The sequence below is a fragment of the Nerophis lumbriciformis genome, linkage group LG13 (assembly GCF_033978685.3).
Source record: "Nerophis lumbriciformis linkage group LG13, RoL_Nlum_v2.1, whole genome shotgun sequence".
NCBI lineage: Eukaryota > Metazoa > Chordata > Actinopteri > Syngnathiformes > Syngnathidae > Nerophis > Nerophis lumbriciformis.
This window is the reverse complement of record NC_084560.2, coordinates 21909186-21923043: the sequence shown is the minus strand read 5'-3', so window position 1 is coordinate 21923043 and position 13858 is coordinate 21909186. Positions and strand designations below refer to the sequence as shown.

General features: G+C 41.5%; 1 protein-coding gene across 3 annotated transcripts in view; it reads right to left on the bottom strand.

The window, feature by feature from the left end:
• The window catches only part of igf2bp2a (insulin-like growth factor 2 mRNA binding protein 2a), a 143592-nt gene extending 130522 nt beyond the window's left edge, over positions 1-13070 (bottom strand). For 2 of the 3 annotated variants that reach the window (XM_061971512.1, XM_061971513.1), the window contains exons 1-2: positions 12480-13070; positions 11683-11743 (exon numbers count right to left, since the gene is read on the bottom strand). In XM_061971512.1, coding sequence (XP_061827496.1) covers positions 11683-11743; positions 12480-12654 — 236 coding nt within the window. In that variant the 5' untranslated portion in view covers positions 12655-13070. Of the gene's footprint in view, positions 1-11682; positions 11744-12098; positions 12333-12479 lie in introns of those variants that run through there. The other variant, XM_061971514.1, reaches the window with a different exon arrangement.
• Between the last annotated feature and the right edge of the window lie 788 nt (positions 13071-13858).

Below are 13858 nucleotides of genomic sequence, written 5' to 3'. Positions count from 1 at the left end.
GTTTCGCTTGCATACGGTTCAAACCGATATGGCTCAATAGCTTCAGTTTCTTCTTCAATTTCGTTTTCGATACCTGCCTCCACACTACAACCATCCGTTTCAATACATGCGTAATCTGTTGAATCGCTTAAGCCGCTGAAATCCGAGTCTGAATCCGAGCTAATGTCGCTATAGCTTGCTGTTCTATGCGCCATGTTTGTTTGTATTGGCTTCACTATGTGACGTCACAGGAAAATGGACGGGTGTATTTAACGATGGTTAAAATCAGGCACTATGAAGCTTTTTTTAGGGATATTGCGTGATGGGTAAAATTTTGAAAAAAACTTAGAAAAATAAAATAAGCCACTGGGAACTGATTTTTAATGGTTTTAACCCTTCTGAAATTGTGATAATGTTCCCCTTTAAGAGAAGGAAACGCGTGATTGCAGCTATTTGGGATACTACACATCTCGATACTACACCGTCGCTCAACATAGCAATGTTGAGCGACGGTTTTGGATAAGCCCTGGAAGAACGGCAGCCTGGTGGGATATGTTTGTCACCGGGTGTCTTGTGTCAGGAGGAATGGCAATAGAAATTTCGAATGTCCAGGTCAGCTGTGATTTTATCAAGTGAAAAACTTTGTCCATTTGTCGAAGGAGAGACAACGACAATGCGGGCTCCCATGGACAAGGGAAGACTACGAAAAATAGCGAATGCATTTGGACTGGCAAAGCAGACTGTCAGTTATTGTCCGCCATGTATGTCGAGCGATTACTCAACGTCTAGTTTTGTACTCCGTAACTATTGTGAAGCCATGAAGTGGTTGCGGCCGTCAAGTACGACCGCCAATTTCAGCCTACAAGCACAGTGTCCAGTTGTTGTGAAATGTTCTTTATCACATTGTTTACTTTCAAACGTCCATTAAAGATATGATTCATGTATGATGGCTCAGGTGTGATTCACCACAATAGTCTAACAGCGGCTGATGGTGAGGCAAGCAGGGTTTACTGGTAAAAGAAATTTGGCAATAGTCTACATTGAAACACAGGGTAAGGATACACTTCCAGGTCAGAGGTGACCATGACGCGCACATTTTTTCGTGCACACGTACTAGGTTGAGTTGCGCCGGCGGACGGAAGGGGGAGGGGGTCTTAAACGGTGGTATTGTGTGTGTGGGTGGACAAGGATAAGGTTAGGTGGGATTTACCCTGAAAAACCTTATGCGGCTTAGTGTAGAAGGAGCCTTAGAGTAATTCAAGCAGTGCTAGCCAATGAGCTTAAAGGGGGGGTCTATGATGATTTTAATCTACATTAAAACAGTTCCTCGTGGAGGTTCTCCCCACCTCAGAAAACACTTGGCTCTCCAAGTACCACCATAATGACCAACATTAAAATACAGTAGCTTAGTAGCTAGGTGTTCACTATTTTGGCCACACAGTTCGAACCGTAACTGTGTTTGAATATAGGAAAATAAAACATTGTACGTTAATCAAGTGATTTTTTTTGGGCGTACCACCAGATGGACTCTGCGTACCATTAGAGGTACACGTACCACAGTTTGAGAATCAATGATAATATGTATTGGAAATTTGCGTACATTTTACTCCACAGTGGCTTTCATAACCTACTTTTTGCATATGTCTGCGGAATGTTTGTTTAGACTCAGACAAACTTTAATGATCCACAAGGGAAATTGTTCAAAATGTTGTTTTTTCAAAGTTTGTAGAGAGGGTTTCCAGGTTGCAAATGAAACCAGACCCCAGGCTCTACAAAAGTATCATGATTTATTTTCTGAAAATATACACGGTTTAAATATATATTGTGATGAGGAAAGCCTCAGCTATTTTTTTTCCCCAGACACGGTCAAAAATAAACTTCACATAGATTCACCGGGTCACAACATCAGGTACACCTGCACACTCTCCGATCGATAGAAGACCTGCATAAAAAAAAGTTGCTTTGGGCAGTTACGATAGATGAAAATAATACTTTCATAACTTTTCAGGTGTTTCCTCAAACTCAGCTGGCCTCACACTGAGTTCCTCCCCCTCTGACTTTACTGAATCTTGAAATAAGTACGTGCACCTCGCTGTGAGGTCACAACGCAGCCAGACTGCAAAACCCTGCGAGCAGAAGAATCAAAGACTGCATGCAAGCTCACAACAAAAAGCACGAACCTTCTGATTTGATGCTTTGGCATTGTTTAACACAAGTATCCGACATTTACAAGTCAGATAAAACGACTGTTAACTCATTGTCCAGCACAGCTGTTAAAGCTTAAACAACATATCAGAGCACAAACACAGTAGCCTTTACACTTGCATGTAAACTATACGAACCAAATAATTAGATTTTAATTCAAATGGGCCACAATGTGCTAGAAAAAGATGGAAGGAAAATATATTTTTTGTTTTAGTATGTTTTTTGTTTGAGGACAAACATGACACAACCCTTCCCAATTGTTAGAAATCCCACTGTTTAATATGTTTGTGTGTATGCTTCACTGATGAGTCTTTGGTGAACATGGTCTTGTCCTACTAATTTTAGCGGCTCTTGAACTCACCATAGTGTGGACTGTGACGCAACAGTTTGTGTACATGTAAAATCTTCCGTTCCTTTTTTTGGCTCATTTTGTCCACCAAAAGTTTTATACTGTGGGTGAAGGCAAAAAGGTGCGCTTTGTTGATGTTTTTGACTTGTTGGAGTGCTAATCAGACATATTTGGTCAGTACATGACTGCAAGCTAAACAATGCTAACATGCTATTTAGGCTAGCTGTATGTACATATTGCATCATTATGCCTCATACATAGGTATATTTGATGTCATTTAATATCCTTTACTTGTATCCTCTTTGTATATAATTTAGTTTTGCATGTCTCATGACACATTATCTGTATGTAATATTGGCTGCATTTCTGATAGTTGTTTGTGTGCCATGTTGTTCCAGACCACAGCAAACTTTACCTAGCTTGCCAAAGATTGTAATAAATCTCTTAAAAGAAGACAGCCTGCCGTTTCCTTTAATTTGGACACACACATCTATACCTTTGGACATTCTGAGCATACTTGCCAACCCTCCCGGATTTTCCGGGAGACTCCCGTAATTCAGCGCCTCTCCCGAAATCCTCCCGGGACAAATTTTCTCCCGAAAATCTCCCGAAATTCAGGCGGACCTGAGTGACGTGTCAACAGCCTGTTTTCACGTCCGCTTTCCCACAATATAAACATCGTTCCTGCCCAATCATGAGGGCGAGTTATTGGTTTCTTATGTGGGTTTATTGTTAGGCAGTTTCATTAACGTCCTCCCAGCGCGGCAACAACACACAACAACAGCAGTCACGTTTTCATCTACCGTAAAGCAGTTCGTCTGCCGTAAACAGCAATGTTGTGACACTCTTAAACAGGACAATACTGCCATCTATTGTACATGCATATGTGACAATAACATCTACGGCTTTTAGAGAGTGCAGTGCACAACTGGGCACACAATAAGGAGACGAAGCAGAATGCATCATCAGAGAGGGTGTTCAGCATGGTTAGAAAAATAGTGACAGAATAGAACAAGGATGGACAATTCAACCCTTAACTCAACAATGAGTAGATGAGTGTTATGTGTGTGTGTGTGTATGTGTAAATAAATGAACACTGAAATTCAAGTATTTCATTATATATATATATATATATATATATATATATATATATATATATATGAAATACTTGACTTGGTGAATTCTAGCTGTAAATATACTCCTCCCCTCTTAACCACGCCCCCCCCCCCCCACACACACACACACACACACACACACACACACACACACACACACACACACACACACACACACACACACACACACACACACACACACACACACACACCTCCCGAAATCGGAGGTCTCAAGGTTGGCAAGTATGATTCTAAGCCAGTAATTTCCAGGAGTTATCTCACCTTAGGAGTAGCCTCTGATTTACTAATGGTTTCTAATGTTGTAAAAATGTGTAGAATGAATATTACATTTCAACATTTCTGTCAACCCACATTTGCTTCAGCCTGCCACACATAGTAATTTTTATAGTAGGTTAATATAGCTAATATAGACACTTACATCATGTGTTGCCTTCGTTATAACACTTATATACGGCTTTTCATTTTTTGCGGCTCCAGACGGATTTGTTTGTTGTATTTTTGGTCCAATATGGCTCTTTCATGGGTTAGCATGTCTACCTCACAACCAAGAGACCTGGGGCTTACACTCTATTGGAACATCTCTGTGTGGAATCTACAGTAAAAACATGCATGTTAGGTTATTTGGAGATACCAAATAATCCATAGGTGTGAATGTGAGTGTGAATGAGTCCAGAGCATACGTCACCTCTCACATAAAATCAGCTTGGATAGGCTCCAGCTCACCGTGAGGCTAATAAGTAGAAGCGATGAAACCATCTCCAACTGAGCGTGAAGCAACAACTGACGCTCTTCTGTCACTTCAGCCCCCCGTCTTAAAAAAGGTGCTAATGAATATTCCAAGGGGGTAAAAGGTGACACAACCCCCATCCTCTCTCACGAGCGGCCAGTTAACTCCTAGGCTATGTCTACATTATATATTATAACCCCTCAAACTAATAATTATTTGCCTAAGCCCAGTTTCAGCCACACTAAATCAGCGTTTAAGGTTACCCTCCTCTAACAATTTTTTACACGGGTAAGTGCGCCGTGTATTTCTTGAATCTCCGGCTCTTAGCTTTGTATGGACTCTTTGATCGTTTACAAACTGAGTTCGGAGAGGAAGTGACGCCAGAAAGAACGCGCCCCACACAGGAAGTGACATCAGAAAGAACGCGCCGCAGCCAGCTTCATAATAAAGGGGTTTCGGAACTCGGAGCTAACCACTGGAAATATGGAGGCGAGTCATCCAAACATGCCCGTGTTTCTCATTCTTCTACATGTACAGACGCTTGTGGAAATCACACATGAATACCTTAAGACAGGGGTCGGCAAACCGCGGCTCTAGAGCCGCATAGCGCCGCCCTAGTGGCTCTCTGGAGCTTTTTAAAAAATGAAAAAAGATGAGGGGAAAAAAATATATTTTTTGTTTTAATATGGTTTCTGTAGGAGGACAAACATGACACAAACCTCCCTAATTGTTATAAAGCACACTGTCAGCTTCACTGATTCGAGTATTTGGCGAGCGCCGTTTTGTCCTACTAATTTTGGCGGTCCTTGAACTCACCGTAGTTTGTTTACATGTACAACATTATAGGACGTGTTTTATGCCACTTCTTTTTCTGTCTCATTTTGTCCACCAAACTTTTAAGGTTGTGCGTGAATGCACAAAGGTGAGTTTTGTTGACGTTATTGACTTGTGTGGAGTGCTAATCAGACATATTTGGTCACTGTATGACTGCAAGCTAATCGATGCTAACATACTATTTAGGCTAGCTATATGTACATATTGCATCATTATGCCTCATTTGTAGCTATATTTGAGCTCATTTAGTTTCCTCTAAGTCATCTTAATTCAATGTATATCTCATGACACACTATCTGTATGTAATATGGCTTTTAATTTTTTGCGGCTCCAGACAGATTTGTTTTTGTATTTTTGGTCCAATATGGCTCTTTCAACATTTTGGGTTGCCGACCCCTGCCTTAAGAGAAAGCGATTGCAGCTATTTGGGATACAACACTTTTGAGACAGCAAGAGAACTTTCCACTGTCAGCTGTGATTCTACTTAGCGAAAAATTTTGTCCATTTGTCGAAGGGGAGACAACGAGAATGCGGGCTCCCGTGGATGTGATAAAGAAGGTAGTGTGTGCTTTGTATTACCTGACCGTCGAGGGAAGACTACGGAAAACATAGAATGCTTTTGGACTGGCAAAGCAGACTGTATCAGTTATTGTCCGCCATGTATGTCACGGACTCAACGTCTAGGTCCAGAGTATATAAAGTCACCAAAAACGAATGGACAATGAAGGTGAAGGCAAAAGAGTGAGTGAGGAGTGTCCTGACCAGATATCTAGATCCCTAGATTAATTTTTGTAAAATGTTCTTTGTCACATTGTTTACTTTCACGTGTTTATTAAAGATTTGATTAAAGGGGAACATTATCACCAGATCTATGTAAGCGTCAATATATACCTTGATGTTGCAGAAAAAAGACCATATATTTTTTTAACCGATTTCCGAACTCTAAATGGGTGAATTTTGGCGAATTAAACGCCTTTCTAATATTCGCTCTCGGAGCGATGACGTCACATCGGGAAGCAATCCACCATTTTCTCAAACACTGAGTCAAATCAGCTCTGTTATTTTCCGTTTTTTCGACTGTTTTCCGTACCTTGGAGACATCATGCCTCGTCGGTGTGTTGTCGGAGGGTGTAACAACACGAACAGGGACGGATTCAAGTTGCACCAGTGGCCCAGGATGTGAAAGTGGCAAGAAATTGGACGTTTGTTCCGCACACTTTACCGACGAAAGCTATGCTATGACAGAGATGGCAAGAATGTGTGGATATCCTGCGACACTCAAAGCAGATGCATTTCCAACGATAAAGTCAAAGAAATCTGCCGCCCCATTGAATCTGCCACAGTGTGTGAGCAATTCAGGGACAAAGGATCCTCGGTAGCACGACAAGCAATGGCGGCAGTTTGTTCCCGCAGACGAGCGAGCTAAACCCCCTGGATGTCTTGGCTCACACCGTACCTTATGCCACCAAAGATGATCAAGAGAAGAATATCGACCCTAGCTTCCCTGGCCTGCTGACATGAGGGTATGTCTACAGAATATATTAATTGATGAAAATTGGGCTGACTGCACTCTCAAAGTGCATGTTGTTGCCAAATGTATTTCATATGCTGTAAACCTAGTTCATAGTTGTTAGTTTCCTTTAATGCCAAACAAACGCATACCAATCGTTGGTTAGAAGGCGATCGCCAAATTCGTCCTCGCTTTCTCCCGTGTCGCTGGCTGTCGTGTCGTTTTCGTCGGTTTCGCTTGCATAGCTTCCGTTTCTTCTTCAATTTCGTTTTCGCTACAACCATCCGTTTCAATACATGCGTAATCTGTTGAATCGCTTAAGCCGCTGAAATTCGAGTCTGAATCCGAGCTAATGTCGCTATTGCTTGCTGTTCTATGCGCCAAGTTTGTTTGTATTGGCATCACTATGTGACGTCACAGGAAAATGGACGGGTGTATATAACGATGGTTAAAATCAGGCACTTTGAAGCTTTTTTTAGGGATATTGCGTGATGGGTAAAATTTTGAAAAAACCTTCGAAAAATAAAATAAGCCTGATTTTTAATGGTTTTAACCCTTCTGAAATTGTGATATGTTCCCCTTTAATGTATGATGACTCAGGTGTGATTCACTACAATAGGGCCCCACAGCACACTGGATTCCAGTTCATTGAAATACCACAACACTGGATATTGTTCAGATAAGTTACATTCAAGAACTTGCACACAAAGCAACACTGGATGTGACTATGACGTGCGCATCTTCCGCACGTGCGTATTAGGTCGCGTTGCGCCGGCGGACAGGGAGGGGGCGGGGGTCTTAAACGACCATTGTGTGTGTGTGGACAAGGATAAGGTTAGGTGGGATTTACCCTGGTTAACCTTATCCAGCTTAGTTTCACTTTGTCAGTAAGGCAAAAAGAGCAACAGGTTGGTGGAGTAGAATGAAAACATGCCGGGCTGATATGAGCGTAGACTCGGGGAAAACTCTCCAGGAGATTAAACAAGTGATTCCCAGCAGTCCTGGAGGGGCACAATTTGCAATTCTCTCACATCTAAATCTGGGCTCTCCCCTGAGCTATGTGCGCTTCATCGCGCTACATCGAATCCGCTTAAGAGGAAGAATACACTAAACCACTTTTTTTGGTGAATAAAGCTAATGATTGCCGCACAGCACACACACACACACACACACGTCATGATTCATTAATAATACTACAACAATAATATGAGCATGTCCATGTAAGACAGGTGAAAGGAGACATTAGGCGGAAGGGACGGAGGGGGTCAGAGGAGCAGCCTCGCTACAACTTGGGGATCAACTGGGGAGTTTTAATGGATTCGGAACGGATCAACTGACAGCTATCGCTTCTGTGGTTGCGAACCATGTGGTGCACTGCAGATGTTTACACCTTGCTTTATAATTAATCGGGCCAAACAACAAGTCGGTCTTGTAATCCATCAAGGTCAACAAAAAAAAAAAAAAAAAAGAGTGAATGCAAGAACACGATTACCCGTATGGCTCAAACGTGCTTGCAGAGGGATGGAGATGTGTACACAAGTGAATACACTGTACATCTTTTTCATCCTCACAGACTGTACATTTAATATCCACACAACCTCACGAGGAATGCACTGACAATAAGTCAACTTATATAAGATGTGAAGTGAATTATATTTATATAGCGCTTTTTCTCTAGTGACTCAAAGCGCTTTTTTTTTTTTTACATAGTGAAACCCAATATCTAAGTTACATTCAAACCAGTGTGGGTGGCTCTGGGAGCAGGTGGGTAAAGTGTCTTGCCCAAGGACACAACGGCTGTGACTAGGATGGCGGAAGCGGGGATTGAACCTGGAACCTTCAAGTTGCTGGCACGGCCACTCTACCAATCGAGCTACACCGCCTTATAAGATAAATTATTGTTAAAAAAATTTTGAAAAAATACACCACACATGTGGAGATTAATTAATTCCTTGCTCAAGTATAAAGTCCTGTAAGTATTCACAATATTTTGGGGTAAAAAACGGAATTACTTTCTGTGTTTTAATAGCAATGCTATATGCATTACATACATTTTTTTTTAGACTTGCAATTAAACAAAAAGTTCACAAATTGTAAGACAAACATTTTCTTTAACAAGTAAAACTAACCATCCATCCATTCATGTTTCTACCGCTTGTCCCTTTCGAGGTGGCAGGGGGGTGCCGGAGCCTATCTAAAACTAATACTAATTCAATCGTAATCAAAATAACAAAACATGCCTGGATTAAACTTTGTTAAACTGTTTTTAGAATTGTTTTTACAATACAAAAAAATGCAACAGGTTTTACAACAAAAGAACAAGGCAAACAATGCATTTATCATTTTTGGACTAAATAAAAGGATTTACATTTTTTACTTTGACTCAGATAATGGGAGTGAGCTAACAAATGGTACGACTGGCTTCAACTTGATGGCTTAAAAGGCCCTTACAGAAAGAAAGATGAAATAATACAGCTAAATAATGCAAAAAATGTTTTGTTTCGACCACTGGCGTCAAACTCAAGGCCCGGGGGCCCACGACATCATTTTATCTGGCCAACAAACACCTGGAAATGATATGTGTCAATATAGTACTTCATATTGTCTCACTAAATTGTTTTCAAGTTGACAGAAAAAATATATGTACTGCTTGAAATTGCATACCTTTTCAACTTTAATAGTATAAAATATTGCAACAAATATTACAGTATGCTATCATACTTTCCAAACATGTTTTTGTCTAAATAAAAAATACTCAACTTTACAGCAAACTACCCATCAAATTCCAAAAAAATACAATACATTTTACGTTGTTAAAGTTAAAGTACCAATGATAGTCACACACACACACACACTAAGTGTGGTGAAATTAACCTCTGCTTTTGACCCATCCCCTTGTTCAACCCCTGGGATTGGGGGAGCAGTGAGCAGCAGCGGTGGCCACGCCCGGGAATAATTTTTGCTGATTTAACCCCCAATTCCAACCCTTGATGCTGAGTGCCAAGCAGGGAGGTAATGGGTCCCATTTTTATAGTCTTTGGTATGACTCGGCCGGGGTTTGAACTCACGACCTACCGATCTCAGGGCGGACACTCCAACCACAAGGCCACTGAGCAGGTCCTTTACAGGTGTGAATGATTGATGGGTTCTACATGTAAAGCGACTTTGGGTACTTAGAAAAGCGCTATATAAATCCCAGTTATTATTACAGCATATTACTGTAAATTGAAAATAAAACGACCAGTTTTTTGCGTTAACATTCTGTTGACTGAGCTGCCAGTTTTTTACTGTAAAATCTACAGTTTTTAACGGAGTATTACTGTAAATGGAAAGAAGGTACATTTGTTTGTACGGTAGAAAAACTGGCAGCTAAGTTGCCAGAATAAGAAAAAAATGTGTACTGTTTTTACATTAACAATATAATGTTGTAAAAAACAATTCCGGCAACTAAGCTGCCAGTTTTTTCCATAAATCCCCCCAACCCCCCCAAAAAAACAGTGTTACTGTTTTTCCATTTACTGTAAAATGTTGTAAAAAATACAAAAAAAACCCACTATTTTACAGTAGAATTTTGTAAATGTAAATATTTTTGCTATAAAATCGACCGTCTACTTAAAACAATTTATATAATTAATAATGAAATCCAGAGGCAAATTCATACATTATTCGCTGTTACACGCGGCCCTCTGCCATAACTGCCATGTGGCCCTCAACGGAAACCAGTTATCCACTTATCCATCCATCCATCCATTTTCTACCGCTTGTCCCTTTCTTATATATGATATATTTCATTATTGATCTAATGATTAACATCCACAGGCTGGAGACATTATGTTAATTGTCAAGAAAACGTAAAAATCAGCGGGCCAAAAGGACATGCACGCACGCACACACACACACACACAGTTTAACTAAATGCTTTAACTCTTCATATTATTTAAATGCAATAATTGTAAAATTACATTAGCAGGGTAATTATATCAATTTAAATGTTGTGAAATGTTGCATATATCATATTTTCAAAATATGAATTAATATTTCCAATTTATGAACAGGATGGATTATTTATTTTTTTTTACACTAAATTACTTTTTTTTTTTTTTTAATTAACATAAAAGTGCAGCTTTTATTTAAGGGCTATGGCCATTTGGGGGCGTCATTATTTAAGTGGGTCCGGCGATGAAGCACGTCAATCCACGTAAAAAAAAATCAATTATCAAACCTGTGCAGAAAAAAATAAACCACGTGACGTGTGGTAAAACGTAGGATTCCGCCCATACGTGTGGAACCTCCCTGCAATGGCGAGGATTGCGTGACGCCGAGTGGGGTGTGGGGGGGAATAGTGTAGTGTAGTGTACATTCACGAACACACACACGCGTGTATGCACTTATTTTTTTTTGCACCACGTACACACATGTATGCGCATTACCCCCCCTCCCCCCACGCACACACACACCATGTGATCCCGCCCCACACAGGAAGGGCCATCGTGGCAGCCATTATGAGCCTCAGCCATCATGGCCTACGTGCACGTTTGGCTGCGTTGAGTGGCGCACCCATTGCAGCTTGCAAAACCCAAATGGCGTGGGAAAAAAAAAAACCTTTATACGCATTGGAACACGTAGATCAATGCGTGGGAGCGTGTAGGAAAGCGTGCATACAAAGGGGGGGTTGCACGTAATGTAAAGGTCACGTGTTCCTGCAGAAAGGAGGGGGGTTTGAATATTTACCTTGTTGTCACGCAATGGGCGCAAAGTGGAAGGCAATCGTGTGGCGTGAACGCAACAAAAAAATGGTCACGATTGAGAATGACGAAGTGTGAAGACTTTGACAATTAGGGTGTCCATTTTGTGCAAAAGTCCCCCACAACAACAACAAGGGGAAGCCCACACAGGTTACACACACACACAAACGATCCACGCGTGTGCGTGGAAGGTCTACCTTAGTTTTTTGGGAACGGAGTAGTCCACTTCTATCACCTTTCCGTGCAATTCCACTTTACCTGTGGGAAAGGGAGACAACATTAGCCACTTGCAGCTATTTATAGGGATATAAAAAGTGTGTGTGTGTGTCCACGAGGGGAAGCCTCCACGATATCCACTCCCACAATGCCTCGCAGTGCATTTTGTGTTTTTTTGCACGCACAACCAACAACAACAACAAGGGTCAGATGTTCTCCAAAGTGGGTGCCACCCAAGGGTGCGGGACAGGGTGCGCGTGGGTCCGTGGAGTGACCTCTCCCCTGGTGTAGCCCGGAATTAAGCGCCTCCTCGACCCCCCCGCCCCACCCTCGCCTCGCCTCGCCTCCACCAGCTACCTGTTTATGGGCTCTTTTCCTGCGGACCCCCGCGACCCACCTCCACGACACCTCGTAAAAACACGGCCAGGCATCCCGGCTACACGAAAGTGGCAAGTTTTCCGCGCGGGTGTCGCTCGGCTTCCCTCAATAAAATCACGAGAAAAAATAAGTGAAAAATAATTAGCCCGAAGCATCAAGGGCACCCCACGCACACGCACATTCCACACGACATATCGGAATCTGCACGCTTTCGTGTTTCCTTCAGGTTCTCTTTTAAGGGGGCATTTAAGCACCTTTAAAAAAAAAAAAAAAAAAAAGTGCCCGGTTATCGATCTTCGATCATTTCACGCACGCCGCGTGGAATATCCAGGTTAAAAGAAACTGTTGTTCTAATATGTCCTTTCATCACGCATCACTTTTTTATATATTTATTACTCACCAGAAAGAGTCTCTATTGCCTTCACGGCCCAGTTCTGGTCCGGGAAGTCCACAAAGGCATAGCCGGATTTGAGGAGGACCTGCTCGGCCACAGGCAGCTTCCTCTCCCCGAAGAGCTGCTGCAAGTCCTCCACTGTGACCGAAGGACTTAAATTCCCGACATATAGTTTGTTCATGGTCTGACAGGAGGAGAAGGGAAGGAAATCTCCGGGCGAGGGATGGATAATCTGGTTTTTTTTTTTAAATAAAATAAAAAATAAATGTAAAAAAAAATGATGTATAAGGAGGGACAAAAGGCGGTAGTTACCCCCCTCGGAACGGCTCTATAAGCAAGGCAACCCCCCTCTTTGCACCAGCAACTCTGGCCCTGGACAAACTCTTTTCACGGGGACTCTGGGAGTTACGACACTACTCCGGAGCCAACAAGCACCGCCTCTAAAATAAAAGCTCCCCTCAAATTAAAAAAAAAAAAAATGTTTGGTAGTGTGGGTTCCCAGCTGGTTTGGACCCGCGCGGAAAACACTAGAAAAAAATGGCAGCCACGGGATAGGCTTAATTTCATTTAATAGGTGAGGGCCATGTTGTCGGGAAAAAAAAAATCATAATTATGATTTTATGTGCACAAGCATGAAAAAAAAAAATACGTAATTTTTTTTTTTTAACAATGTTAGGTTTTTAACAAATAAACCCAACCCCCATTTCCGGGTATTCGCTGCATGTCACGTGACACCTCCCTGATTGATTGCAGCGCAAGTGTCTTCTCGCGTGTCTCTTGTGTGGTGTGGTGACACGCGGAAATGTCAATAAAGGCTGCAGTGTTCGTGCATGCGTGGATGTGTTTGGGCACTTCCTGTACCTTATATGTCGACGCAGCGGGAGAGTGGGTGTGAGGGGGGAGGCGGGGTCTCCACGACAAGTGGGGACCCCCCCACTTGGTGTGACGTTGCTGTTAATAGATTAAAGTGGGGAGGGTCGAGGGTGGCATACCTACAAACACTCACGAGGGCCTGCAGATACGAATTCAAATTAAATATTGTATTAACTAGACAATTAAATAATGTTTTTGCAATAAAGCCATACATTTAAAAAATACTGTACATCCATTCTAGACATGTTTATTTTCTATCTCCTAATTGGTTTAATAGGAGAAAGTGTAAGACCATTTTTAAAATATGCAAGTCTTGTCTTGTTTTCATATTTATCACAGTCTAATTAAAAAAATACATATTGCATTCTAAGAGCAAAAATATTTTTCACATTTTGTTAAAAAAAAAAGATGATTCTCAATGGAGGGTATTATTTTTATGCCAAAAGGTTATTTTCAATTGTATTTTCGTTTGTTAAATTAAACATCAGGTACAACCTTGCAGATTTCTTGTT